At 36.2% G+C, this 27,406-nt stretch overlaps 1 protein-coding gene across 8 annotated transcripts in view; it reads left to right on the top strand.

Annotated features, from left to right (window-relative positions):
* MAGI2 (membrane associated guanylate kinase, WW and PDZ domain containing 2) overlaps positions 1-27,406 on the top strand; it is a 1,098,541-nt gene that overhangs the window by 623,425 nt on the left and 447,710 nt on the right. For all 8 annotated transcript variants that reach the window (XM_084897036.1, XM_084897035.1, XM_084897034.1 and 5 more), the window contains 2 exons: positions 14,950-15,165; positions 26,721-26,931. In XM_084897036.1, the coding sequence (XP_084753162.1) occupies positions 14,950-15,165; positions 26,721-26,931 (427 nt within the window). The remainder of the gene's footprint in view (positions 1-14,949; positions 15,166-26,720; positions 26,932-27,406) is intronic.

Raw genomic sequence — 27,406 nt, 5'->3', positions numbered from 1 at the left:
TGTGGGTCAGATTCACTCTAATGCCTATTTTTGTACAGCCCACAAGTAAAAAATGACTTTTACGTTCAAAACAGTATTAAAAATATCAAAAGAATAACAGTATTTTGGGTCATGAAAATCATATGAACTTCAAATTTTAATGTCTAGAAATTACATTTCATGGAGCTCAGCCACAACCATTTATTTATGTGCTGTTATTTGTGGCTGCTTACAGGCCACAATGGCAGAATTGAGTATTTATGTCAGATATCATATGCCCTGAAAAGGGTAAATATATTTACTGTCTGACTGTTTACAAAAAGAGTTTGCTAAAACCTAACATAGGTTAGTTTGCATATCAGACACACACACACAAAAAACACCTACATGATTCTGAAGCATTTTATAAAAACTATTCAGAAGACAGAATGATAAGAGATCCTAAAATAGGCTATTTGAATCTTTCTTATACTGATCCAATTTTTTTGGTGTTATTTATTTATTTATTTATTTACTTATTTATGTTGGATTTATTAGGGTGACATTTTAAAATTATATAGGTTTCTGGGGTACAATTCTAAAATATATCATCTACATATTGCATTGTGTGTTCTCCACCCCAAGTAAAGTCTCCTTCCATCACCATTTATACCTCCTTTATCCTCTGAACCCTCCACCCCCTTCTCCCTCTGGTTATCATCTTGTTATCTATCAGATTTTTTTTTTACTTTTTTTTTTTTTTTTTTTTCCTTGCTGAATCCCTTCACCATTTTCATGCAGCCCTCCTCCCCTCTGACAGCTCTCAGTGTCTGTGAATGTTACCCTCATTTGATTTCTCTACCTTCCATGGAGGAAATCCTTAAAAACAGAGTTCTCAAATATAAATATGTATCAGAAAGACCTGGAGTGACCCACGCCCGGAGATTCTAAATAGGAGATGAGAAGTGGGGCCTGGGAATTTGCATTTCTAGCAAGACCCCCCTGGTCAAGAAATAGTGGCCAAGGTTGCATCCTTCTTTTCTGAATGTGGATGTCCATCAGTGTAAGAATTCATTTACCGCATTTTCCGTCTTATAAGACGACCCCCTAATTTACAGAACATGCAAATAATACATGTTCTGTACTCGAAGCTACACTGTGTTCTAGTAAAAAGCCTGCTCAGATTGGCCAGAGTCAGAGAGGCGGTCTATTAAAAAAGGAACTGGTGTTGCCTCGGAAGTGGGGGGTAGTCTTATACAGCGAATATAGGCATAAACCTGTGTTTTAACTGTAAAATTAGGAGGTTGTCTTATACGCCGGAAAATACGGTACTCAGTATCAAACCATGTGCCAATGTTATTCTATATGCAGGGAGAACAAAACTAAATGATAAATGGCTTCTTCTGAGAAGCCAAAATTTAATGTTATGCAGTCAGTGAATAAATAATCATCATAAAACATAAGGGCTATAACAAGAGGTATAAACAAACTCTGATAGGGACACCAATCAATGCCTGCATGCTTGTGAAGATTTTTTTTTAAGGCAAATTATGACTTACAGAATTTTGTAATCTTTCACAAGAAGTCCATACTGCAGCTTGGCCATGCATCTCATAAAGAAACCCTGAGTAGCCAAAACTGGTTTGGCTCGGTGGATAGAGCATTGGCCTGCAGACTGAGGGGTTCCAGGTTCGATTCCGATCAAGGGCATGTACCTTGGTTGTGGGCACAGCTCTGGTGGGAGGTGTGCAGGAGGCAGCTGGTTGATGTTTCTCTCTCACCAATGTTTCCAGCTCTCTGTCCCTCTTCCTTCCTCTCTGTAAAAAATCAATAAAATATATTTTTTTAAAAAAGAAAAGAAACCCTGAGTATCAGGAGAATATTTAGAAGTTCTGTTCAATGATTCTTATTTCTAAGAGAAAGAAAGGGAGATACCAAGGAAAGGCATATGGTTCTTTAAGAAAGTTGCTAATACTAGCTCCTGTTTTCTTCCTTTGAATCCTAATTGTTGTTCCCATGTCCATCACCTCCCCCTACCCCAAACTCCTATCATTGCACTCCGCACTAGACCTCCAGACTTGGCCTCTTGCTATTTCCAGTTCATTCTACATGCCACAGCCTGCCAATCTACTTTAGAAACAAATCTGAATGCCTTTTAAATTTTAATATATTTTTCATTTGATTATAGTGGATTTTAAAATCTGTAATGCATTCCCTTTCTTTTTTCAAAATTAACCCAATCTTTAACAAAACCTTTTAGGTCCCAAATGATCTCTAACCTCGGGGCTCCCCCTGTTGTTAGCACCAGCCACCATGTTCTCCTTTGAGTTCATCCAAGGATCAAGTCTTCCTCCAGAGCTTTTGCAAATGTATTCCATCAGCCTGAAATGCTTTTTCTCCCTATACGCCTTGAATCTTTATTTGATTTGATTCACCTTTCTAATCTCAATTTAGACATCAGTGCCCTGGAGAAGCTAAGCTGTTTTTTCACTGACTACACTCCCATCTCTACTGTCAGAAACAAGAAATGACTAGTCCACACTGGTAAACACTGTGGAAACAAAGGCCATATAGCTTTAGTAACGATGGAGGATATGGGCAATTCTCACGATATATCTGCCATCAAATCTACCTTCGGTTAGTTTTATATCAGCAAAAATCATACTTCAGACTTTAAACCATATAGTCTTTGAGTAAGAGGAATGTTTGGAGCATTTTACAACATAGACCATGTCTTGAGTTAAATTGAAAAAAGGAGAACTGATCTGGCTAACTAGCTAGCATAAAATTTATAATTAGCCTTTACATGCAACTTAATTTGTATTTTGGGAAAACACACACACACACACACACACACACACACACACACATGTTAACTTCCATATAGTTCAGTCATTTGAACTTCAGATAAGTCGGAACAATTTTCAGGAGCAATGGGAAATTTTTATTTCTTGATGCTAGAAATAAAAATCATACATTTCCTAAAAATCTGCATTGATCAAGAAATATAATGACCCAGAAGGAGGGAGGGAACTAGGTGTTCAATCGCAATTTCACTTTTTTACTTAACAAGCCTAATTCAAATTACTCTTAAGAGTTTTCAAAACAACATTATATTACGTACCAGTATGCAATTTTGTATTTGTATGGTAAATATCTGTATTCCCAGTGAAAGGGAAGATACAAAGAGAATTGTTTTGTTCACTATTTTGCCTTCTGATAATCTTACTATGCATGATACATAGTAAGCTCTTAATAAATATTTACTGAATGAATGACAGACTGACTGCATGTATAATAACCTCTCCTCCTGTCCATCACTCAGCTGTTATTGGTTTGGTCAACTGAAGAGGGCCCCAACCCTCCAATGTCCCTTGAACCCTCTTCCTGACTGTGTCTATTGTCAATCAAGTGTCTATTACTGTCCTGGACTTTTGAATTGACTCTTTACCCTCACTTTTACCCACTCTTGTTAGTTGTGGGTGTCATAACTTGCTACCTATAACTGAGTATTTATTGTCTTGTGTTTTGTTTTGTTTTTAAGAAAAACTAATTTAGAAATTGCAACATTATGCAATATAAACATCATTTTGACAAGTAATTAACAAAAAATAATTACTGGGATGCTTTACATTTTTTTGTAGTAAGTCTTAAAAATGGTGACTCTTTACTACAAATCAAAAATTTTTAAATGTCACATATACTAAAATATAAAGTTGAAGTGCTTCATATATGGTCTTCCATGGAGTAATCATTGTTCACATTATATGAGCGATCTAATTCCCCAACAGGGGTGGATATAAATGAAAGGCTTGGAACGAAAACAGAAATACTGTGCAACCACAACTTTCCCGGGAAGTAATGTGCAAAGAAATATAAAAAGAGAATAAATGAGGTCTCTACATTTGTGTCAAGAAAGCAAATGAGTCCAGGCTCTCAAATAACTGAAATGGACTACTGTTTATCATTCTCTACTCATTGTTCACTCAAGACCTTCTTATACAATAGCATGGAAATATAACCCATTGTCATTGTATTCTTTAAATTTTTTCATTTCACAATTTTAGAACTCTGATTGGATTCTGTTAGGACTTTGATGTCTAATCCAACATCTTTTAGGAAGTTTGTGGTAATTAGAACCCAGGTCCTCTGACTATGTGCAGAGCTCTTTCCAGTAGAACAAGCCTGGTGAAATCCAGCAGACAAATTGTCTAACTAGAAGTAAAATTCTTTCATATTGTCTTCCTGACTTTTATTAACAACTGAAAAATTAGAAACTGAAATTAGAAACAACTGAAAATATTTGGCAAATTTCTTAAGTCATTAACCAACGGTCAAATTAAGATCAATCAAAACTTCCCTGGGTATTGTATTTGTAAGACATTGACAAAAGAGTCTTAAAGGTCTCCTAATTTCTTAGTGATTTTATAGTATCACAGTTAATAGCACCATTGAGAGAAGGAAGTTATATGACAAAACATAAATATTGTGTGAGAAAAACAATATCACCCTTGAAAGGTTCAGCTTCCTTTATCAGTTTTGAAGAAGCATATTTAATCAGGATGGCTATCACAGAAATCCACTGGGTTTTGTAGAAATGCCCATTTAAAAATGGATCAAAATTTTACTCCCACTTTCTTATTTGCTGAGCCATGAAGGGACTGGACTGCCTTGTAAGCACTTAACTCCCTAAACACTTAATAACTTAAACAATTAATTGCCTTAATAACGCAATTGCAAATGGTTTCCACTCATAAAAGTAGATGTGTAAATATTTTATAACCTGGAATTATAGTATAAATTATTTTAGTCTCGGTTTTGTTTTCCAAAAACCTTTGCATTAATGTTTTGCTTAGGTTCCACAGGGGTCATAATAAATACCACACCAGATGTCCCAACCACCCTGGAAAGCATCTCCATTGTGATTGGAGAGCACTGAAGGCTCCTCTGAAAATGTTTCCCACCAAATGGGCCAGTTATAGCCTAAATTTCATGATTAACTTTTTGGATAACAGTTTTAAATTCTGTATGTTAAAATGCAAACATTATATGGGATACATTAAGCCAATTTTAGTCATTGGTAACTTAGTTTAAATTAGTTTATGTGCATAGTGAGTCATTCACTTAGCAAGACCCAAAGGAAATTAGAAATGGGACATATATGATGTGTATAAGAATAGGAAAATTGGAATTGTTATTAGCTTACAGTATGAAAGTAGAGGTCTAATGAGAGAAATATGAGGCACTGGTTATTAACACTGAATACTCAAAATCAGAGTGCGTTCTCAGACAGAAGCAAGAAGGAAAACATGACCTCGGCAGTTTCTCAGTGGTGAGGGCATTTGCCCACACATGGAAGAGTTGTGTGTTCAATTCCCAGTCAAGGGCAGTACCTAGGTTGCTAGTTCACTCCTCACCCCCTTTTTCACATTGATGTTCCTCCTTCTTCCTCTCCCTCTCCTTCCCTTACATTTTATCTGAAAATAAATGCGGGGGGAAAAGTTCTCAGATGATGCCGAAACCGGTTTGGCTCAATGGATAGAGCGTCGGTTTGCGGACTGAAAGGTCCCTGGTTTGATTCCGGTCAAGGGCACATACCTTGGTTGCGGGCACATCCTCAGTGGGGGGTGTGCAAGAGGCAGCTAATCGATGATTCTCTCTCATCGATGTTTCTAACTCTCTATCTCTCTCTCTTCCTCTCTGTAAAAAAATCAATAAAATATATATTAAAAATATATATATATATTATTTAAAAAAAAAAGTTCTCAGATTAGGATTAACCAAAAAAAGAGGGAAGACAAAAAAATATAATTTCTCTTTTTTTACACTATTACTATGACTCAACAATTCCTCTCTCTATTGAACATAAAAATAAGTTACTCACATAAATTTATATTCCCATTATTTACTTGAAGTATTTGTTTGTTTTTTCATCTTGTAATCTATAACTTGATAACAAAGTCAAAAGTAGATTTTTCAAGTAAAGACAAGATAAAGTGATAAAATGGGTAATTAAAAGTAAGATGGAAGAGCTTTGCTAAGGAATGTACATCTGTTGGGTGATTAGTAATATTTTACACATATTCAGTGCAGCAAAGCAATTAAATGAGAAATGTCACTGACACAATGTCAACTTAAGTTGTTACTGTGCTTTGGTGTTTACTGTTTTCTCGGTCATTTAAGCAGACATTTCCACTTTATTGTCTATGAGAAAAAACTGTCACTCAAGTGATAATATGGTGACCTAAAATGTTATTTGATGAAAGGGATGGCTTATGACTGTGCTGTCCAGTTTAGTAGCCACTTGTCACATGTGGCCAGTTAGCACTTGCCATGGGTCTGGTCCAAATTAAGATGTGCTTATGTGTAAACTACATACTTGGTTTTGAAGACTTAGTAAGCAAGAAAGTAAAAGTATTGCATTTATAACTTATTGATCCTGTATTGAATTGATATTATTTTGCGTATATTAGGTAAAGTAAAACATTATTACAATAGTTTTTACCTTTTTCTGTTTTAAATGTGTTTAACTAGAAAGTTTTAAAATTACATATGCGGCTTGTATTTGTGGCTCCCATTACATTTTTTACTAGAAAATGTAGCTCTAGAGGATTTAATGATATTTAAATATGATATGCTTATGAATTGACTTATAAACTTACAACTTATAAACTTATTAAACTTTGTTTACGTTACTACTAGTGACCCTGTTCGCGAAATCATGTAGCCCTGCCTACCCATGCACACCCTGCCCACCTGTCCGCCACCCCACTTTGACACCTTAACCTCTCCACCCAGAGTTCCAACGCAGCTGGCCCTGCTCCTGACCCCTCGGCCTTCTCTGGCCACTTCAAGCTCCGCCCTTAGTCTTGTGAGTTGCCTTGGGCTGGTCCCACCTCCTCTGGGCACTTCCCCACTTCTGCCCAGTCTGCAGAGCAATGCGGTGGCTCCGCCCCATCATGACGGCTGGGCCCCATCATGGCGCTGGAGGAGAGGGTGGAAGCCTCCACCTGCTGTGGAGTTTCCAGCTCTGCTTCCTGGCAGGTTGGCGGCAGGCAGGCGCACTGAGTGTGAGAGGTGGGTGGCAAAGGATTGGTGAGGGGGATGCTACAGGCTCTTACCTCACCATCCCGCCACAGGATGGTCCCACCTCCTCCAGGCGCCTCCCAGCTTCTGTCCTGTCTCTGGAGCAGTGTGGTGGCTCCACCCCACTGTGCATGCAGCCTCCTGCTGAACAGACATTATGGAGTGAGGGTGTCACAACCATTAGCATATTAGCTCTTTATTATATAGTGTAATTATAATGTTCAAATGCTTTACTTTGAAAGCAGATGTATATTTGACATTGAAAATCATATGTATCTTTTTTCTTTTCTACTGAGTATTTCCTTGCATAATTTCTTTATGTCTGTTATAGAGCATAGGTTGGAAATGTTCTGAACTCTTCTAAATAATGCCTGAAGGGAAGACTTGTTAAAGGAAAGGGTATCTAATTTCCTATAAATAAGCAAACCACTTGCCCTAGCCAGTTTGTAGACAGTTACATTCATCAAAAATATGTCCTGTATCCGTCCACATTTGCATACATGAATAAATGAAAATTCAGTGAGAATGACCACAAGTAACCTACTGAGAACCTACAAACAAGTTTCAGAAAATATTAGTTAGATTAAGCCATCTATAATACATAATTTCTGGAAAATTAATAGACAAATGAAGATAGTAAAATTCAAATTATAGGTTATTGGGATCATATTTTGAATCCAGCATTCATTTGAATTAAGATAAAATTGAAATCCTTAAGTAAGGTTTGTTATAGAATAATTCAATTCTGCGTGTGAAAAACGGAAACTTTCACATAGTTAACGTAATTGTGCACACTTTGAAAGTCACATTCAACAATTTTCACAAAATTTAGCAATTTGCTGTTCAGTACAGATATTAGTGACAAAATGTTTTTCCTATTCCTGACACATATGAGATGAGTGCTTTTCACCACAAGAGAAAAAGACCTTATGTTTTGGAGGTCAGAGAGTTTTTATATCTTGGTTTCAAGCTACTAACTACCTATAACAGGGTGAGGAAATGATAGCTTTTGGGGGGAGACCAAATTTCAGTATCAGAGCTGCTTACAAAAATAACTTAAATCAGTTGAACAAAAGCATTCTCAAGTGAGACTTTGAGTCTTATTTTCTTGTAGGAAGTGTAATTTTAGAAAAGTAGCATATTTTCTAGGTTACATTTCCCAACTCTGTTTTGTATTTATAGAATTTCTACTGACCAACTCTGTAAGCCATATGATTGTGATTCTTTCCATGGCTGACTGGAGTTATGATGATTTTGATACTAATTTAACTCATTACTATCCCCTGTGTAATGTGCTAAACATGTCTTAATGTTTGAATTTAGAATCGTCCCATGATTTACCCGTTTTTGGTTATACAAAATGAAATCTCTGATGTGGATAAAAATGATTGCTTACTTATGATCTGACAGGTTTTCTAACATAATTAATCATGAGTGGGTCTGGAACTCTGAATTTCTTCTCTCTTTCTTTAAAGTCAGAGACAGTTTTCCAGGCGCCCTTAAGAAGGCCAAGTATCAATCGATTTGTTCCATTTATCAAACTGTTAGAAACAAATGATGAGATTTTCAACCTCCCAAGTTTTGCCACAGATTGTTTCCAACACAAGGACGTTTTCTCAATCTCTCTGGGGATCCCAGTGATGGGCTGTGTTGTCTGCATGCCCAGAGTCCCTGTGTAGGCAATCATCTCTCTTCTACTAAACCATTATCCAAAATTGCTTCTTTCTGGCTACCAAAATGGGAATACAAGCACTGAGATGAGGAGAAATGCGGGTCACGACCTTAATCTGTGAGGTATGTCGAAGAGAAGACCATTACCGTTCTAAAACCCATGTCCACTTGGGTGCCACATGGAAAGATCTATGTTTTTTTTTTTTATATATAAAACCTACACATGTTATTATTATATCCCCAAAGGTCTGGAGAAACACTCAGCATCTGAGTCAACTACTGAAAAAGCCAAATGAGTTAAATAATAAATCACATGTTTCCATTATGAAAACTAATCATGTTTAAAGGGGAAAAAATTGTTGGAAATAGGTAAACATATTTCACTTTATTACTAGAATTTTTACATGTCCTCATACATAAATTAGTTTTTTCTCCTTTTCATAATATCAGAAATTTAAGGCATAAATAATACATTGCATCTTAGAAAGTACTCTTTTGGTATCTATTATCTTTTAATAAAGCATAAGGTATAGAAAAGGGAACCCTTTATAATAATTCATTGAAATGGTTTCCTATTCTCTTATTCCTTTTGGCTTCACTGTTAAAACAATATCAGTGGGGAGAAACCTGAAGGGTAAGAAGAAAGACAAAAATATTATTTTTAAAACTTAGGCTAAGACTTTTTGAGGAAATTATGTGGTCTAACAAGTGTGGAGAAAGCAGAGGAGGAATTCCATGATAGTCTGCAAGTGTAATACATGGAAAGTTACTTACAAAGCTTTTCATCTCTTCTGGATGGTTTAGGAATGGGTCTGCCTAAAAGTGGGTAATGGCTTAGGTTTTCCAAGGACTGTCTAGGCAGGTTTAGTTTATCAACATAAATTGTTCTAGTCTCTCTCCCTTTGCAAGAAAATAGCATAAAAATGGCACTTACTAATATTTTATTATTATTATAAAACCATTTATTGATGTGTTATAGACTTTTTATTCAAATTTCTAGAAAGTGTTTTTATGTTTATAACGCTAGAAATGGGTTCATGCACACTTTGCAATAACTATATATTTATATTTAACCTATTCTTGTAAATACTTAAAAAGCTGAAGAATAAGTACCTCAAATAATTATGTCTTTATTTTAACAGACATTGATTAAAAATAAGGCTATGTAAGTTATACTAATGCTAATAGAAGTAAACGAACAATTTTCTATATCATTTCTATTTTGTCATCATATTTAACAACAAAGTTCATAAATTTCATATTAAACTTACATGAAACTGCTAATGAATAGGTCATTCTTTTCTCAGAGAAATGGCAGTGAAAAATAGGCTAGAAAATCCTATAACCCCCACCTCAAACGTGCGCGCGCGCGCGCACACACACACACACACACACACACACACACACACACTTACTTTTTGAAGAAGGGAGGAAAACTTTCACCTAAAATGTTCCCGCTTTAAGATTTGGTAGTAGTTATTACCTTTCCCTATCGAAAGCAATACATTTGTGCTCATTGGTTGTGGCTTTGAAGTCCTCTAGCATCAGCTCTATGAAGGGTGCAATTTCATCACATAATTCTGTTGAGAGTATTTTGAAACGAGATGAGGTTTTTAAATCAGATACCGGTTTTCCACTTACTTCCTGTATAATATTGGGAAATAGTTAAAAAATTTTAATACTCATCCAAGGATAGGCTTTTTTTTATTTCAGATAGAGAGGAAGGGGGAAAGAGAAACATCGATTGATTGCCTCCATACACATCCACAACCTTTTTTGCTTCATGAGACAATGCTCCAACCAACTGAGACACCTGACTAGCTTAACAGTTTAATTTTGTTAAAGGCTGCATTTTTATTTAACTGCAGAGACAGAGTGATTTAACACTGTGATGTGATAAATACAGTAAATGCCAAAATTAGCCAACGTATATTGAGCACCTATTCTGATCCCTTCATTATTGTTAATCTTCACAACAGCACTGTGTGGTCAAGAGTTATTCTAATCCTCCTTTGATACAAGTGCATAGTTAAAGTACCCATCGCAGTGTCCCGCTCAGTAAACTGGGGTGGTGATGATAGTAATAGTAGTAGTCAAGTTGCCTTTGTGACTGTAGTCATCCTGTAGCCTTGCAATCCCACTTTAACTCAGTTAATTTAAGGATATAAAGGGGCAGCCAGATTAGCAGAACACCTGATTCAGAATCAGGTGTATCTCATAATGATCTGTGCTGTTAAACATTACACCTTATATTATGGTATTTTGATATTTAGGTTTGCATAGAGGCATTTCATTCTTAGTGAGACAGTGTTTCCAAATTATATGTAAAAAATAGTTTTGGTGTCAACTTATTTATTTTTGTGTCTGTAAAGGGCACACCACCTTAGAATATGAGTTTGTATAGAGTTACATCAGGGAACTTTTGTAGTGACTTAACTACCTGACTGGCAAATTCTTCAAGTTGGTGTAGGTATTTGTAGTTACCTTGTTCTATACATTGTGTTTGGACTAAAACCTTATTCTCCATGAACTATATATCTCAAGTGTAGTAACTATATGGGTTATTTCAGTGCCTCTTTTAAATTATCATTATTATCTATAATAATAAAAATGTAATATGCTAATTAGACTAGACATCCTTCTGGATGACCTTCCTGATGACAAAATAGAAATGATATAGAAAATTGTTCGTTTACTTCTATTAGCATTAGTATAACTTACATAGCCTTATTTTTAATCAATGTCTGTTAAAATAAAGACATAATTATTTGAGGTACTTATTCTTCAGCTTTTTAAGTATTTACAAGAATAGATTAAATATAAATATATAGTTATTGCAAAGTGTGCATGAACCCATTTCTAGCATTATAAACATAAAAGCACTTTCTAGAAATTTGAATAAAAAGTCTATAACACATCAATAAATGGTTTTATAATAATAATAAAATATTAGTAAGTGCCATTTTATGCTATTTTCTTTTTTTAAATATATTTTATTGATTTTGTACAGAGAGGAAGGGAGAGAGACAGAGAGCTAGAAACATTGAAGAGAGAGAGAGTCATCGACCAGCTGCCTCTTGCAGCAGTGGGCAGGGGTTGAACCCCTTGCATGAATTTCATGCATTGGGCCTCTTCTTGCTAATAAAGATCATCTTAACTAATGACTCAGACTGTTTTACATCTAAAATTTAATCTGAAGCATTATTTTTATAAATCAAATTTTAGAAATAGGATATTACTCCGTAATTTATAATAACATTATATGCCAATAGGTGTAATTACTTAACAATATATATCCAACAATATATATATTACTTAATATTTATGTTTAGCCTGAGCTATGCATTTATTTCTCATTAGTAAAGGGTTCTTTTTCCATTTTGGAGCAATTTAAAACATAAAAGACAAACTGGGGGAAAATATTAAAATATGATCTATTTATCTTAGTACTATATACTGAATGGCCAGATTATTATGATCAGCCCATTGCATGAATTAATGCATGGGCGGGGTCTGGCTAGCCTGGCCAGCAGGAGGGGACATGGGTGGTTAGCCAGCCTGCCTGCTGGTCGAACTCCTGGTCAAGTGGATAATTTGCATATTAGCCTTTTATTATATAGGATATACACTGAGTTTTCAGATTATTATGCGTTCAGAGATCATAATAACCTGGCCACTCAGCGTATATGTGAAAGGCATTAAAGGTTTCAAAATGCTACTTAAAATTATAATATTTATTGGAGCATGCAGGAATATGTACTAGTTCAGCATGTGTTCAATAGATAAAAAGTAATGAGATTCTACTGAAAGCGTAGCAAGCACAGCAGTACCATTGATAATGGCGCTAGCCCTTATGGTTGCTGAAATACAATAACAGACTTCTAGGGAGAATCTAGCAGTTTTTGTTGCTTCAAAATCTGTTCGTTACATTTAAGGGTCTGATTCATTTTAAATGCTCTAAATCAAATTAGAAAGTAACCTTTCGCAAAATGTATATCATTCACTCTGCAGACTTCCGCATAAAAGTTCTGCGTGTGTAAGAATTGCTTTACATGGTAATACTATTTTTTTTTCCCTTGTACTACTCTGCAACTGTGACTCTCTATGAAAATGAGCGACAATATAAGCGGCACAGCCAGCCTCCCGAATATTAGCTTACTTTGTGCCAGCATGCGGTTCACACTGCCATTAAAACCGCTACAATTTTACATTTTATACATTCATCCTCATACGTTCATCTTCTCAACAGCCCAGTGAGGAGTATGATGGGCATTTGTCTCTTCTGCCTGCGTAGCATTCCCCACCCTTCTTCCTGCATAGAGTCCTGAGGTAAAATGGCTGGAGGGTAGGGCTCCGCCTCCATCTCCTTTCTAAATCAAAGGAGAGCAGCCACTGTCCTGCCCTAACTTGGCAGCTCAAGGGCTCCTATGTGACTGCGGCTCAGCCAATGAGAGACCCTCCTGAGAGTTTTCCTGAAAATGAGCCAATTGGAGTTCCTGAGAAGAGCTTGGGCTTCATTCCTGCCGGGGCTCTATCCCCGGCTGTGCAGGCCACGGGTGTTTCAGAGCCCAGGGCCAGCAGAGGCAATTTGGGTGTCCCAACTGGACTACTTTGTTTTTACCTTATTTTCTCCAAGGTTTTTCAGCCTCTTCCCTCAACTACCTGTCTCATATCTTTTTAGTACCTCCCTTTTATTTTACTTTACCTAGAGTAGTTTCTGGTTGTTTGCAACCCAAAACACAGGTGATTATAACAAGTGTTCAATTCATAACGAGATTGAGCTTTACTAAGGTTAAGTAACTTGCTCGAATTGTAGTTGTGTAGCAAAGCCGAGTCTAGAACTCAAGACTTCTGAGTAAGTGTAGCTTCTGTCTCAGCACAGTGTTCCCAGTTGCCTTCAGTGGTCTCTGCAGATAGCCTGCCTCCTCCTCTGTGCCTCTCTGTCTGCAGTGCTCAGTCCTGTTTCCTTTTTTAAGGCTTATCTGCTTGATGTCATGTGTGCCTGTGCTCCACACCAGCTCCTGGAGCCTCTACAAGACAAGGGTTATATTATTCATCATTTCATTTTCTCTCAAACATAACCAGCATGCCGGGGCATATAGTACTAAATAAATATTTCAATGAGCGAGTAAGCAAATGAATGCAAAAAGTATTCAATTAATTAACTAAAACACCAATATGAGTTTGAAGTTGATAAAAGAATCACACTTTAAAAAAATACCATTACATTCTTTATCAAGCAAAATCTTAGACAATTTTAAATAAAGCAATTTCTTAAGTATATAAAAATATTCACTTAGTAAGCATTTATTCTATTCCTACTACATGCCAGACTTTTGTTACAGGGGGAAATAAGAAGCAGTCTCCTTCTTCAAGAAGTCTCATAGGTTAATGGGAGAAACAAATGGTTTCATAGCTCCAATCATGGAGCTGTGGGACATCTGAAGAAGGACGAGAGCAGCATGCCCACTGCCAGCAGCTATGGAAACCACTGAACTGGCCTGTAGATACAGCTCCGAGAAGGATGCTGGGCACATCAAAGACAACAGCCGGAGCTCCCTTAAAGCTCGAAAAGAGAGCAATGAGTTCTGCCTTTCCAGAGCACAATGTTATGAGATTTGCTAAAAAAATAAAATATGTCTACACCTTTATTCAGACTTATTTATTTGTTTTATTTATTTTTAAAAAATCCTCACCCAAGGGCATGCTTACAGAGAGGAAAAGAGAGAAAGAGGAACATCAGTGTGAGAGAGTAACATTGATCCCCTGCCTTCTGTGCATACCCCAACCAGTGACGGAACCTGTGATCAGGCAAGAGCCCTGACTGGGAATTGAACCAGCAACACTTTGGTGTGCAGGATGACACTCAACCAATTGAGCCACGCTAGCTGGGCAGACATTATTTTAAAAAATGTTTCCATCCAGACCTGTAATCAAAAATTTCTAAATAATTTTGAAATTGTGCTGTACCATTTGAGATCAATAATAAGACTATATTTTGGTTTGGCACAAAGGCGAGAATGAAGGGAGACCCATATAAACCACTAAAGCTTGATACAATAGGAGCAACAAATGAAGATTAAAAAAAAAAAAGATAAAAACTACATAGATGAGGGCGTCTGTATAAAAAACATTAATATATATAAAACAAAATCCAAATGTGTCATTCTTTGCAAGGTATGTACATAGTAGGGAAAAACATTTAACTCCATAATGCTTTGATTTTCTTTGCAGACAATTACTACGGTACCCCAAAGCCTCCAGCAGAACCAGCACCATTACTATTAAATGTAACAGACCAGATACTTCCGGGAGCCACTGCCAGTGCCGAAGGAAAACGGAAGAGGAATAAATCAGTGAGCAACATGGAGAAAGCAAGTATAGAGCCTCCCGAGGAGGAAGAGGAGGAGAGGCCTGTGGTCAATGGAAATGGAGTAGTAATAACACCAGGTTAGTCATTTACAGTTGTTACAGGTTTGTCTGCTCTTTCAGATGTAACTAAATAGATCTGATATCTGAATATATATATATATATATATATATATATATATATATTCACATATATATGTTCAGATGTGTATTTACAGTTATATTCAGGGAGAGATTATATAAAATGAAAAGGACATGATTCTTGTATATGATTTGTTAGTTTTAATTTTGACATATCAAGCAACTCATCAACTTCCTTAGTTTTTTGTTTCATTTTTACAATATTAATGGCAATATATTGAATAGTTTAACCCTCTTAAAAGGTGTTATAAGTTATGAATATGATTGTGTAAAGTTCTGAGGTCTTTGTTAATTACAGTATATAAAAATCTATCCTTAGAAATCTTACTATACACGCAAGTGTATAAATAGAGGTAGTGTCATGCGATTTAGTTAACAACTTCAATGAATACAGTCCTCAAAATGACTACAGCTATATAATGCCATGTATTTATCTGCCTATTCTTATCACTCAATCTGACAATATAGAAGAATGCATTTTTATACATTGAAATTTTGAAGGCACCTGCCCTTGAATAAAGAAAAGACTTGTTATACCTTTAATTTATGATCATATCACATATATAACAAATATTAGATAGATATGAAGTTGTTTGTGCAAGGTATGGATTTGCTATTTTCTTCAGCTTATTACTAATAGAGTGCCAAATTTTTATTTGTAAAATATTTCTTTCATAATATTATTGATAATTAAATGTTACCAACAAAAAAACAAACATGTCATTTTTTTAGCCTCTTAATTGGAAGTAAGTTTGCAAAATTTTGTTTTATTTATTTAATTTTAAAATATAATTTATTGATTTCAGAGAGGTAGGGAGAGGGAGAGAGCGATAGAAATATCAATAATGAGAAGAATCATTGATCAGCTGCCTCCTGCATGCCCCCCACTGAGGATTGAGCCAGCAACCCAGACATGTGCCTGGACCATGACCTCCTAGTTCATAGGTTGACACTCAACCACTGAGTCATGCCAGCCAAGCTATTTACTTTTTAAATAATGATATTCAATGGGAATTGAAAATCTAAGGGCTAAGTTAAACCACTTGAAAAATATGTTAATACATTCACCTTGCATGCATATTATTCTTAAGATATCTCCTACAACTACTTTGATGTCTGTATTTTTGTTTATAATATTACTGCTTCTATAGTGACATAGTATTTGAATTTTCATCCTCAATTATTTTTATCAAAGAAAAGTTTCATATGCTTATTTTTTACCTTCCTTTGTTCATAGTACTTATAAAATGTTCATTGATCATAGGGAGACCAAAATCTAATTTGTGCCAAAGTATAAACCTTAAAAAGTGGTTTCATCTTGAGTATTTAGAGAAATATAACCTCATTCATTAATATACTGGTTAACAACTTAATCTCTTAGCCTAGCAATCATTTACAAATGCTAAAGATCACTGGAAGTACATACTGTGATATCTGCATTATTAAATGATCTGCTAATTTTCAAGAAATTACATACCTTCTAGTTTTTTAAATTCTGAAATACCTTTGTCAAAATATTTACTTTCCATCATGTAATAGATTTAAATTAAGTTGATTGTATACAGTTCTATAAGTTGATCTTTGATGAAAGAAACACAATTCAGTTAAGAAGAAGCAGTAATCACACAAAAAGGAAGTTGGGGGTTAAAGAGCAGTTACAGAATTTCTTACTGGTTAATACCTAATAATTAAAATTTCTTTCTGGTTAATACCTATTAATTAAAATGTATTATCTTCGTTAGGCCTGCATCGTTGGTTTTTGTTTCATTTCTACTATGTATAAGGCAAATCAAATATTCTTGATCCACAGATTACTAAACTAGAAATTTAGTTAATTGGGAGGCATAGTGAATCTAGACTGCATACCTTGGACACGAGGAATGGATTTTTCTTATGGCTAGGAGCTCTTTAAGGGCCCCAAGGAAAATAAACTGGTCTAAACTCTTATTGACCACCCCTAGCTGCATGGCTGTCTCTGCACCAGAGGTCTGAAGATGGTAGAGAACTGTCCAGGATAACTCTGAGATTTTTAGATAATCAATAGATGCCACAGCTGTGGATCTTAAAGCCTGGTGGTCTTTATATGTCTTTTTCTTTCCCGTTTGAGAGCTGACAGATGTGTAAATTACACAGCTCTTTACCCAGTTTTCAAAGATGGTGGAAACAACCTCAAACCAGAAAATTGGTCCATTGTCCCTTATTTGAAATCTATTGATAACTCCCATCTTTGAAATGTCTTTTGTTTTGTTTTGTTTATTCAATGTCAATTTCAGGGTTTTCTTTGTCCTCCTCTCAGATACAGTCACCCAACTATGCACCTTTTGAGCCTTACCACATATTTTTTCTAGACAGGGTCTTTGTCTTGCCTCTGTTTTATTCCTTACACACTTACCAAGTACAGTGCATGTCAAACAATATTGAGAAAACTGTTGCTTAAATCTTAGCTAACAGTGCCATATATTGACTAAGAGCCTATAATGGCAATTAATATCAGACATCAATTCAAGAGTATAAGTAGTGTAATGAATGAGGACATTTGAAGACTGAGAAAAGCTTGTCAATGCAATTTTATTTCATTAAATATTTTATTATAATGGTAATATAAAAATTAACATATGGATGCTGTGAATCCTATTAACACATGGACAAACTGTGAATCCTACAGTATCAAGAATTTACTCATTTATTCAATGACAATCATGTCATCATCTTCTGGAACATCATCATAACAATCCAATTCCTGAATTTCCTGGTGAATTTCTTGTGACTCCATTTCTTTCAGAATCAGTGGACCAAATCTCTCATGTTTAGCCTAGGGGGGGCCTTATTTTCGGGGGGGGGGGGGAGATGCCTTATATTTCACTCAGAAGGAAACCTGTAAGTAGGTCTTATTTTCGGAGGATGTCTTATTTTCGGGGAAACACGGTAGCTACCAAGTCATGTGTAAGTGAACTTATTTCCCTCTGTAGATATTAAAAATTCCTAGTGTTTATAATATATGTCTGTACATAACCATCAAACCTACTAATAGTTAACTCTTTATATGGTTTTAAAAAAAACACACCTAGTTTCTTTATGTAAATAAAAGATCTAGAGGAGTCCTCAATTTACCTCTATTACTCATTTTAGTCATTATTTCTCCTTTGAACTCTAGGTTATAGCCAGAACTATATATTTATTTTTCTCTCGTATCATTTCTATGTAAAGTCAGTGATGACTTTTAAATATGTAACATTTCCATGAAGTTCTATGAACATTTTCAATGAAAACTCACATGAAGTATATGAATACTCATTTTATGCTAGATTTCTCCTTTTTGCTCAAAATTAATCAGATACATGGATTTAGCTCATATCACCCAGAAGAGACATATAATGATATTTCTGTATCTCAAATCAGAAATGTTTCTCTCTCTGACATATATGATCTCTAATCCCATAACCATTGTATTTACTTAATGAATGAGATGCTGAAATTTAGCTGAAGGTGCTTCACTGAGGTAATAGTTCATTTAGTGGCATGCTTGAGATCTGGACATCAAACATCTAAACCTATCCTGGGCATGCTCAGGACAGAGTGACTCCTGGCCTCCATAAGGTAAATCACTTATTGTGCCGCTCAGTGTATTTCATCTACATTGTATTCTATTATATTCATCCTTCACTGGGTTCTTGGCAGTGATGTGAGATCTCATGCTTGTGAGGATGATATATACTACAACCTTTTAGGGAATCTGTCTTTAAACTGGTGGTTAAAATTCATATGCCTAGGAAACCTTCCCTTGATATTAATCTCACCTATATTTAGACATCTTTATCTTGTTAGAGTTGACATCCAGCCCTATGGCTTCAAATAGATTTACCTGCAGCCTTCACTTCTCTCTTACTTTCCAGGGCCATATTTCTAACCACTACTCACGGAACTGCCGCACCTAAGCCTTTCCTCAACTTCAATGCAACATTCCACTTAAACTCTTCTGTAAAACCAATAAGCAAACCAACTCACAAAATACTTTACCTAATTCCTCTAATTCTTCTTTTTACCCAGATAGCTCAGTCATTAAAATATATATATATATATATATATATATATATATATATATATATATATATATATGTTTGTATTGATTTCAGAGAGAGAGAGTGATAAATACTAATGATGAGAGAGAATCATTCATTGGCCACTCCCTGCATGCCCCACACTGGGGATCGTACCTACAATTCAGGAATATGCCCTGACTGGGAATCTAACTGTGACCTCCTTGGTTCATTAGTTAGGGTTCAACCACTGAGCCATGCCAGCTGGGTGCTATGAGTTGTCTTTGATTCTTTTTTCCCCCTGGCTTGATATATATTATTGAGTATGAAAGATCACTAGTTCTTTAGCTTTCTTCTCTTTCTTCCAAATTTCACTGCCCCATCCTAGATTCTTACCTCATTTGTGCAGCACAGTCTCCTAACTGACCTACATCCCTCTAGGCTCCATCTCCATCAAATTACCTGTTATTCCTTGATCAAGTAAAGATTGTTGAACCTGCACTTGATCATGTCACTTTCCTTCTCAAACTTATGGATAAAATAGCTTCTATTTCTGCCACTTCAAATTTTGGGGGCCACCATTCATGTCCTCCCACATTTGACTACAGCATCTCTCTTAGTTTTGGTTCCTATCAATCCCCAACTCTCTTCTCTACATTCCATTCTTATAAAATGCCTTCACCTGCCTGATAGGGACCTTATTGCCTATTTGAACCTTGTTTTTTCTTTTCTTCAAATTTAATAAAATTTTTTATATTTCCTATAAATCATTTGTTGACTCTCATCATGAAAAATTGACACTGTTCATCTCTGAATTATTGCAGTATGGTTTACTCTTTTCATTCATTTGGAAGGTACTGATTAGCCTAATACTTGCAGGAAACTTTTCATAATATGTGATTTCTGTAATCATTGTTAGGACAAGGACCACTCTACTTCTTTTGAAGTGTTAAAGGTGTCTTGCCTATTTTACCCCTCTGTCCTTCTTTCTCCTTCCAGGCCCCGCCACACTCCAGGCCTTCATCACCACTATTGTCTGTGTCCACTGGTTATGCAAAATCTTTATCTTTTAACCATACCTCTAGAGAATGTCAAAATTTTACTATATTAACATGCTTAGATGCATTTCACATTCATTTTACACTATTTCATGTCTTCAATATGCAGTGTTTCTAAGTTCAAAACATATGAATCTCCTGATCTTACATTTCTGAAAAAGCTATTTGAAAATGAAAGAAAATTATGCAGAAGTATATATTTTAAAATATAGTCTGATAGATAAGACTTACCCAATCTCTCTAACTGTGAAAATACCAAGAAAGGATAGGTGCTTAATAGATAAGTACAAAATTTTTTTATAAGATTGAACTTTTCTGAAGGAAAGCAAATCCTGTAAACCCCAGGAATTGGATTAAACTTTCTTGGATTTTTTTTTTTAATCTCATGAATTATCTGCTGAACTTTTCCGGAAAGTAATTCACTGTTATATTGTAGCTTCCCCTCACCAAGCTATTAGTAAGCCTTGTGCAAAGAATTAGAAACGCACATATATTTTAAAGGCAGCTAAATCTCTCGGTTAATACACACACAATGCCAGGAGGAACAGGGACCCTGAGAGCTACCTTCTCCAACAAAGGGAATACAGTATGTGCACACAGAGCTGCCTTCTCCAGGCCCCCACGCCTGCAATTAGTGCAAATGAACTGCAACTCGCAGAGAGCAAACAGAGTGCCCCTTATGTGATCACCCAGTGTCCTCGGCAATGATCTCAGTTCACCATTAGGGTCCTGCCTCCAGGTCCTGTGCCTTTTGGCACGCTGACTGTGCATGCACCATCAGTCCTGCTCCTGTGAATGAGGGCCTGTCACTGTCAAAAGAATTATGCCCTCCGTAGTGAATCTCGCTGTTTTCCTGCGAATAATAGCCCACTCTGAAACCACCCCAACGCCCATCCCCTGCTTATTTTCCTGTGGGTTCACAGAGACTGCGATGTGTGTATCCACTCAGATTTATATGCTCTCTTTTCTAGGAGGCTTACTTTTATGATCTTATTCCCAGACACAGTACTGGGTTTTATTCTCTCCACTAGGGAGACAAATTTCTGGGGCTATTGTAAATTAGACATTCCATCTTTAAATGGGAGACATTCTATCATTTCTTAAAATCATTATTTGCAAAGTTAAAACTGCTGTAATTGTAAAATGGTCTTATTATCTAGGTGCGATTATAAAGAAAATCACGTTGGAATTTGTGGGTGTGAGCTATAGTAGTCATTATAACCACACCATTGGGAAGCAGGAAATGAAATCACTCCTAGTTTCAGGCGTGTCACTTTAAATCAAGGCAGACCCACTTTGCAATTAGACTGAAAGCTATGCATTATTTGAACCCCTTCTTGCCTTCCAAACTGATTCAGCATTTTCTGGCTCTGCACTCAGCCTTTGTGGAATGTTTTTTCTACTTCTCTGAGGCTTCCTAGGATGTGTGAGAGAGGACTTGATACATGATGGAGGAATGTGGAACAGGGACAACCAGGGTGGCGTTCAGGTTTGAGCAGCACTTCCAGAAAGCCTGTGGACTAGTTGAGTCTCAGCTTGTTTCTAATCATAGTCATCCATTCTCTCTAGGTCTGATTTTACCCCGTGTTCTATTTTCTTACCTTTATAGTTCTCCTCATAGAAGTGATTATAATTTCAGGGCAAAGCCTCCGATTCCTCCACTTATTTCTGGCTGGCCTTTGTGCCTGAAGAGGGAAGATCTTTCGGTAAGGTCTATCTGCACCTCATTTCTTCCTCAGTGCTCTGACTTTGGGAATAGCACCCTTATCTCTTTCCTCCTAACTGACTTCTTGCTCTCCTCAGGAAATACCTAGATTTCAATTTGGCCCCAAAGAATAGCACTTGAGTTATCCAAATCAAGATTTTTAAGTCTTCTTCCTTTTCTCCTTCAGGCCCTAGGATTTCAAAAGGTGATGTTGTGTTTCATATAGTGTAGTCTATAAATGTTTTTCAGAATTTTGAAGGCAAGACCTAAAAAATATTGTACATACATGTCCTATATTTCATATCTTGCTTGGGTCTTTAAATGCTATATCAGTTTCTTTTACCCCAAAGTTAGTTGAGGATTTGAGGAACTCGTTTCTATATGACAGATATCTTCAGAGTTCATTACATTATAAAAATAATGCAGCATATACAATTTCAAAGCTCTGAGGATTTATTTCATTGCCCTATTTCAGTCGACTTTTATTAAAATGTTTAAAAAATTAAATATTGCAGGAAGAAGAATATATACTAATTAAGGCAGTGCCTCTCCCCTGTTAATGGAAAAAATTCCCTCTACTCATTTTTTCCAGTGATTCTTTCCAATTTAATTTTTTTATATCTTGAGATTTTTTTCATCTTCCAGTCTTTTAGTGTTCCATGCAGCTTGTAACCAATTGTGTGTTTTTGATAAAGATAAAAAATAGTTTTGTGGTATTGACCATTATTTCTTAGTAAATTACATTTTCTTGGCTAGTTTACTAAATTTATGAGATCCAATTATGTTACAAATATCATCAATAAAACGTAATTTTTCACAGGTTTAGGAATTTCTTTCCTCAATTGATATTTCATCTCAAAAGTCATTACCCTAATTTTCCCTAATTCTAACATTTTATTCTTGACTTGTGTTTCTTTCATGGCCTCAAATAATATAAGTATTTGTTAACATCTCAGAAAAAAAAAAAAAATATATATATATATATATATATATATTTACCATTGTTTTTAAGGACTACCCCTCCTTAATCTCAAACAAATAAAAAAATTATAATGCATTTTTTAGAACTTAGAAACACTAACAGATTATTAAGGAGTCAGAAAACAGCAATTAAAAGTAATCAATGTACATAAAAACATCTCTGAAGGAACAAAAGAATAATCATCTTTACTACCTGCATTGCTGGAGCACTGGGAATAGACACTGGGAGGAGACCTACTTAACTATTTCCTCTGTACTTTTGAATTTGGCCATTTGCATGTTTTACTACATTAAAAAGTAGTCATTTTTGAAATGATGAACAAAAATTCACTAATCATTCAATGTGAAAACATTTTAGCCCTCACATTATAATTCCACCTCTCATTTTAGACGGTTTAGGAAAATTGATAATAGCACACGTTAAGCAATAAGCTACAATCTTGGCTACTTTCAATTAAATGGCTGCATAGCATGCAAGTAGCCACCACATGACTATTTTCTTTCTGAAGACAGCATGTCCTCCACTTTACATTATACGATATAATCAATAGTCTGGTCATAAGAAAAAATCAATTACGATCATATTTTTCTCTTGTGCAAGAATCTACCCTGGAGTGTTTCTTTAACAAGAGCCCGTGTTTCAAATTCTAAGAATTCCAGCCTCTAGCAGTGAAATGAACAACATGCTCAGGCAGTCTGTCTGCCCCTCCACCCCACAATACAATTATAACTTGGATCAATATAACTAACACTAGAGGCCCAGAGCACAAAATTCATGTGTGAGTAAGGTTCCTAGGCCTGGCCTGCAATCAGGGCTATCTTCCCTGGCTGCTGGGAGCCAGCCCCATCCCTCCCCCACCACACACACACCCACTCCCTGTTCCCCATTCACCAGTGAGGGATTGGAGCCTGCCAGCTGAGGACAGGGACTGAGAGGTTGGCTGTTCCCGCCCACTCACTGGCCCTGCCCCCACCATGGGTCGCCCTCTGTATGTGGGGCAACCGGTGGGTCAGGGGCCTTGACCTGGCACCCCCACCACCCACCCCCTGTTTCCCATTTGCCATCAGGCGATTAGAGCCTCCCGGCCAGGGGAAAGGGACCAAGAGGTGGTCAGTGTGCCTCATAGTGACTGGTCGAACGGTTGTTCTGGTCATTCCACTGTTAGGGTCAATTTGCATATCACCCTTTTATTATATAAGATTATTATATAGGATACTTTTTAATGATTTGCTGAATTTGCAAGAAATTTGATGACAGTGAGCCCATCTGATTGCAAGCCCCACCACTTCCACCACTATGGGGTGTAAATGTGGAGTGATCTGCTACAAGCAGACTTGAAAGTAAAAGTTGTCCTGCGGATATATGAGGAAACTAAGCCTTTGGCTAACACAAAATTGGGAAGATAAGACTCTGATTCTTCATTAAATCAGCACCCTTACAGGTGCCAAGTTTACAGGTGATAACAAGTTTATAGTTCAGTAGGAGCTCCTGATGCCCAGCCAAATCAAATGTAAAACTCTGTAGGAAATAATACAGAACTTGGGGTGTGTGAGTGTGTGGTGGTGGTGTGGGGGTGATGTGTGGTTTCTGAGGATTATTTTTCTCCTTTAAGTCACTTAACTCCACAGCATGTATTAATTGAAAAACTCAATTCATGCAAACACCTAGTAAAGAGTATATCCTTATTTTGTTTTTGCAATTGCATTATTTTCAGAAAACACCTAATATTAAAAAAAATGTGTGTTTTCCATAAAGCCAAAAATAATAATTTTGAAGTATTGACTGTTGTTTCTTAGAAATTCCCATTTTCTTGGCTAGCCACCTCAATAGATGAGATCCAATTTGGTTACCAATATCACAGATAAGACCATTCTTGTCTCCTTAGGAAGAAACCATTTAGGTTGCTCGACTGATTTATCTATGCAATTTATTTAGTGTTCTAAGTAGTAGAATTCCTGATAGTAATATATGACATTTACTAAATATCTACTATGTTTCAGTAGTTTACTATTCTATGCAATTTATATACGTCATGTCAAATTTTTATAGGTAGGTAATGTTTTTAGCTCCGTCATATAGTTAAGGAAATTGAGGAATGTACAGAGTGATTCAATAGCTTGCTCAGTATCATACTGTCAAGGACATATTTAAACCCAGGCACTCTGACACCAGCCTTAACAATCATGTTCCATTTCTGTGGAGCGTGTTCGCTGCTATATGAGAATTGCTAAACAAAAAGAAAATGAATTTCTGTTAATCTCGAATTATTTGTATTCTTTTTTTTAATCAACTACAATATGTTCCTCAGTCTTTATTCCCCATTAAATGTTCTCTAGTCAATGTTTATTTCCAAATAAATAATATAAAGACAGCAGGAAATTATTAGATTTATTAACATTTGTTCTATAGTCAGAAATATAAATCAGAGCTTTCTCATGAGCTAAAACAAGCCTTAAAATTTTAAATGTTATGACTGTTCAAAGAAATGAAATCAACAATTTTCTATCTAGCTTCGAAATATTATTCTTCCTCATTTCAAAGGATGGCAATTACAGAAAGCTGAATATGAACTATACGCCTCAACCGTCAAATGAAAGTATGGATTAAGTATAAAATAGGCATTCTTCTTCTTGAAATGATTTTATCTTGGTTTCTGATTATTTTTTTAATGAAGCCAGGCAGGGACATTCAAAACCATGGCATTCTGGTTTATCCTTAGATTTGCATCTAAAATCACTGTGATACTGAAACATGTAAGCAATGGCATGGCTACTGTACATATTATAATATCCAAACCTTAGACTGGGCCACAGCTATAGAATTGTGTGAACTGGAATTAATGCAGAAATGCATGTATTTAACTCTCTTTCAATTAAATGGCTGTCAGTCCCTGCGTTCCTTTCTGGAGGCCTAGGGGAGAATCCATTCCCTTGTCCTGCCCGCTTCTGAGGGCATTTACACTCTTGGCTTCTACTTGGTTTCCTTCTTCTTTCTCCAAAGCCTGCAATGGTGTATCTGATTGGTCATTCTTTAGTAGTCACATCTACCTCTCAACCTGCTCTTCTGCCTTCCTCTTATAATTTTGCTCTTTTAAAAAAATGATTTTAGAGAAAGGAAGGTTGAGATGTAGCGTGAAAGGAAGGGAGAGTAATAGAGAAAAACTGATGTGTGGTTTCACTTATTTATGCATTCACTGGTTGATTCTTGTATGTGCAGTGACTGGGGATTGAATTCTCAACCTTGGTGTATGAGGACGATGTTTGACCAACTGAGCTACTTCATACACTTTCAAAAAAAAATCCTTGTGATTACAGTGATCCCATCTGAATAATAAATATCTTACTCTCTAACTCTCTAATTAAATCCTTACTTTAACCAGATCCACATATCCTTTTTTGCCACGTAAGGTAACACTCACATGGCCCAAGGAGTAGGACCTGGACATTCTATAAGAGTCATTATTCTGCCTAAAACACCTGTGGCATGAAATGATGGTCCTCAATTCAGTGATCAGCAACCAGAAGTTGAAGGATAGGAGAGAATGATGCATGCAAGGGAAGTCAAATAGGCCTAGTGACAATTTTCAGAGCTGTTTACAATTGTACTTTTCCTATTAGCCTTTATAGGGCTTGTTCCTGATGCAGCATAATCCACGCTCACCTAGAAGTCACTGTGGCTGGAGTGGCTAACTGCATGCTCTTGTTCTCTTGTAGAATCCAGTGAACATGAAGACAAGAGTGCAGGTGCCTCAGGGGAGACACCTTCCCAGCCTTATCCTGCACCAGTGTACAGTCAGCCCGAGGAGCTGAAGGACCAGATGGATGATGCAAAACCCACTAAACCTGAAGAGAATGAGGAATCAGACCCATTGCCTGATAACTGGGAAATGGCCTACACAGAGAAGGGTGAAGTCTACTTCATTGAGTGAGTTTCACCCCTTTCTTCGTACATTGCCATAAAGATCATAGTGTATAAATCATATAGAAAATGGAGATGTGGTGAAAGTAAAATAATGGATTTTATTGTTTCTGGAATTAGTTCTTTTCTTTGTTAGAAAACAATGGGATAGTGCCTTCATACAGTTAAGGATCCTAAATTACAGCTATAAATCAAAGGATATCGTTAACGACTTCACTATAAAATGTGTTGCAATAGCGGGAGAAATGCTTACTCTATTCTTCCAAGATGCCCATGTAGTTCAAATCACATAAGAGAGTCCCACATTCTGTCAGATTGCTGGAAACTTTCACCATCACACTCAGTGATTTAACAGGCTATAACTATTTAGGGCAAAATGCTTGCTGGTCATAAAAGAAAATATTTTAAGCATTTGACCCTGAAGTCAGATATCGATAAAATCATTTGTTTTTCTATAGTTCATCATACTTATTTTTTCTTT

This window comes from Pipistrellus hanaki, assembly GCF_964339955.1.
Source record: "Pipistrellus hanaki genome assembly, chromosome: 10".
Classification (NCBI taxonomy): domain Eukaryota; kingdom Metazoa; phylum Chordata; class Mammalia; order Chiroptera; family Vespertilionidae; genus Pipistrellus; species Pipistrellus hanaki.
The sequence above is the reverse complement of the archived record's forward strand: the minus strand, read 5'-3'. Positions and strand labels throughout refer to the sequence as shown.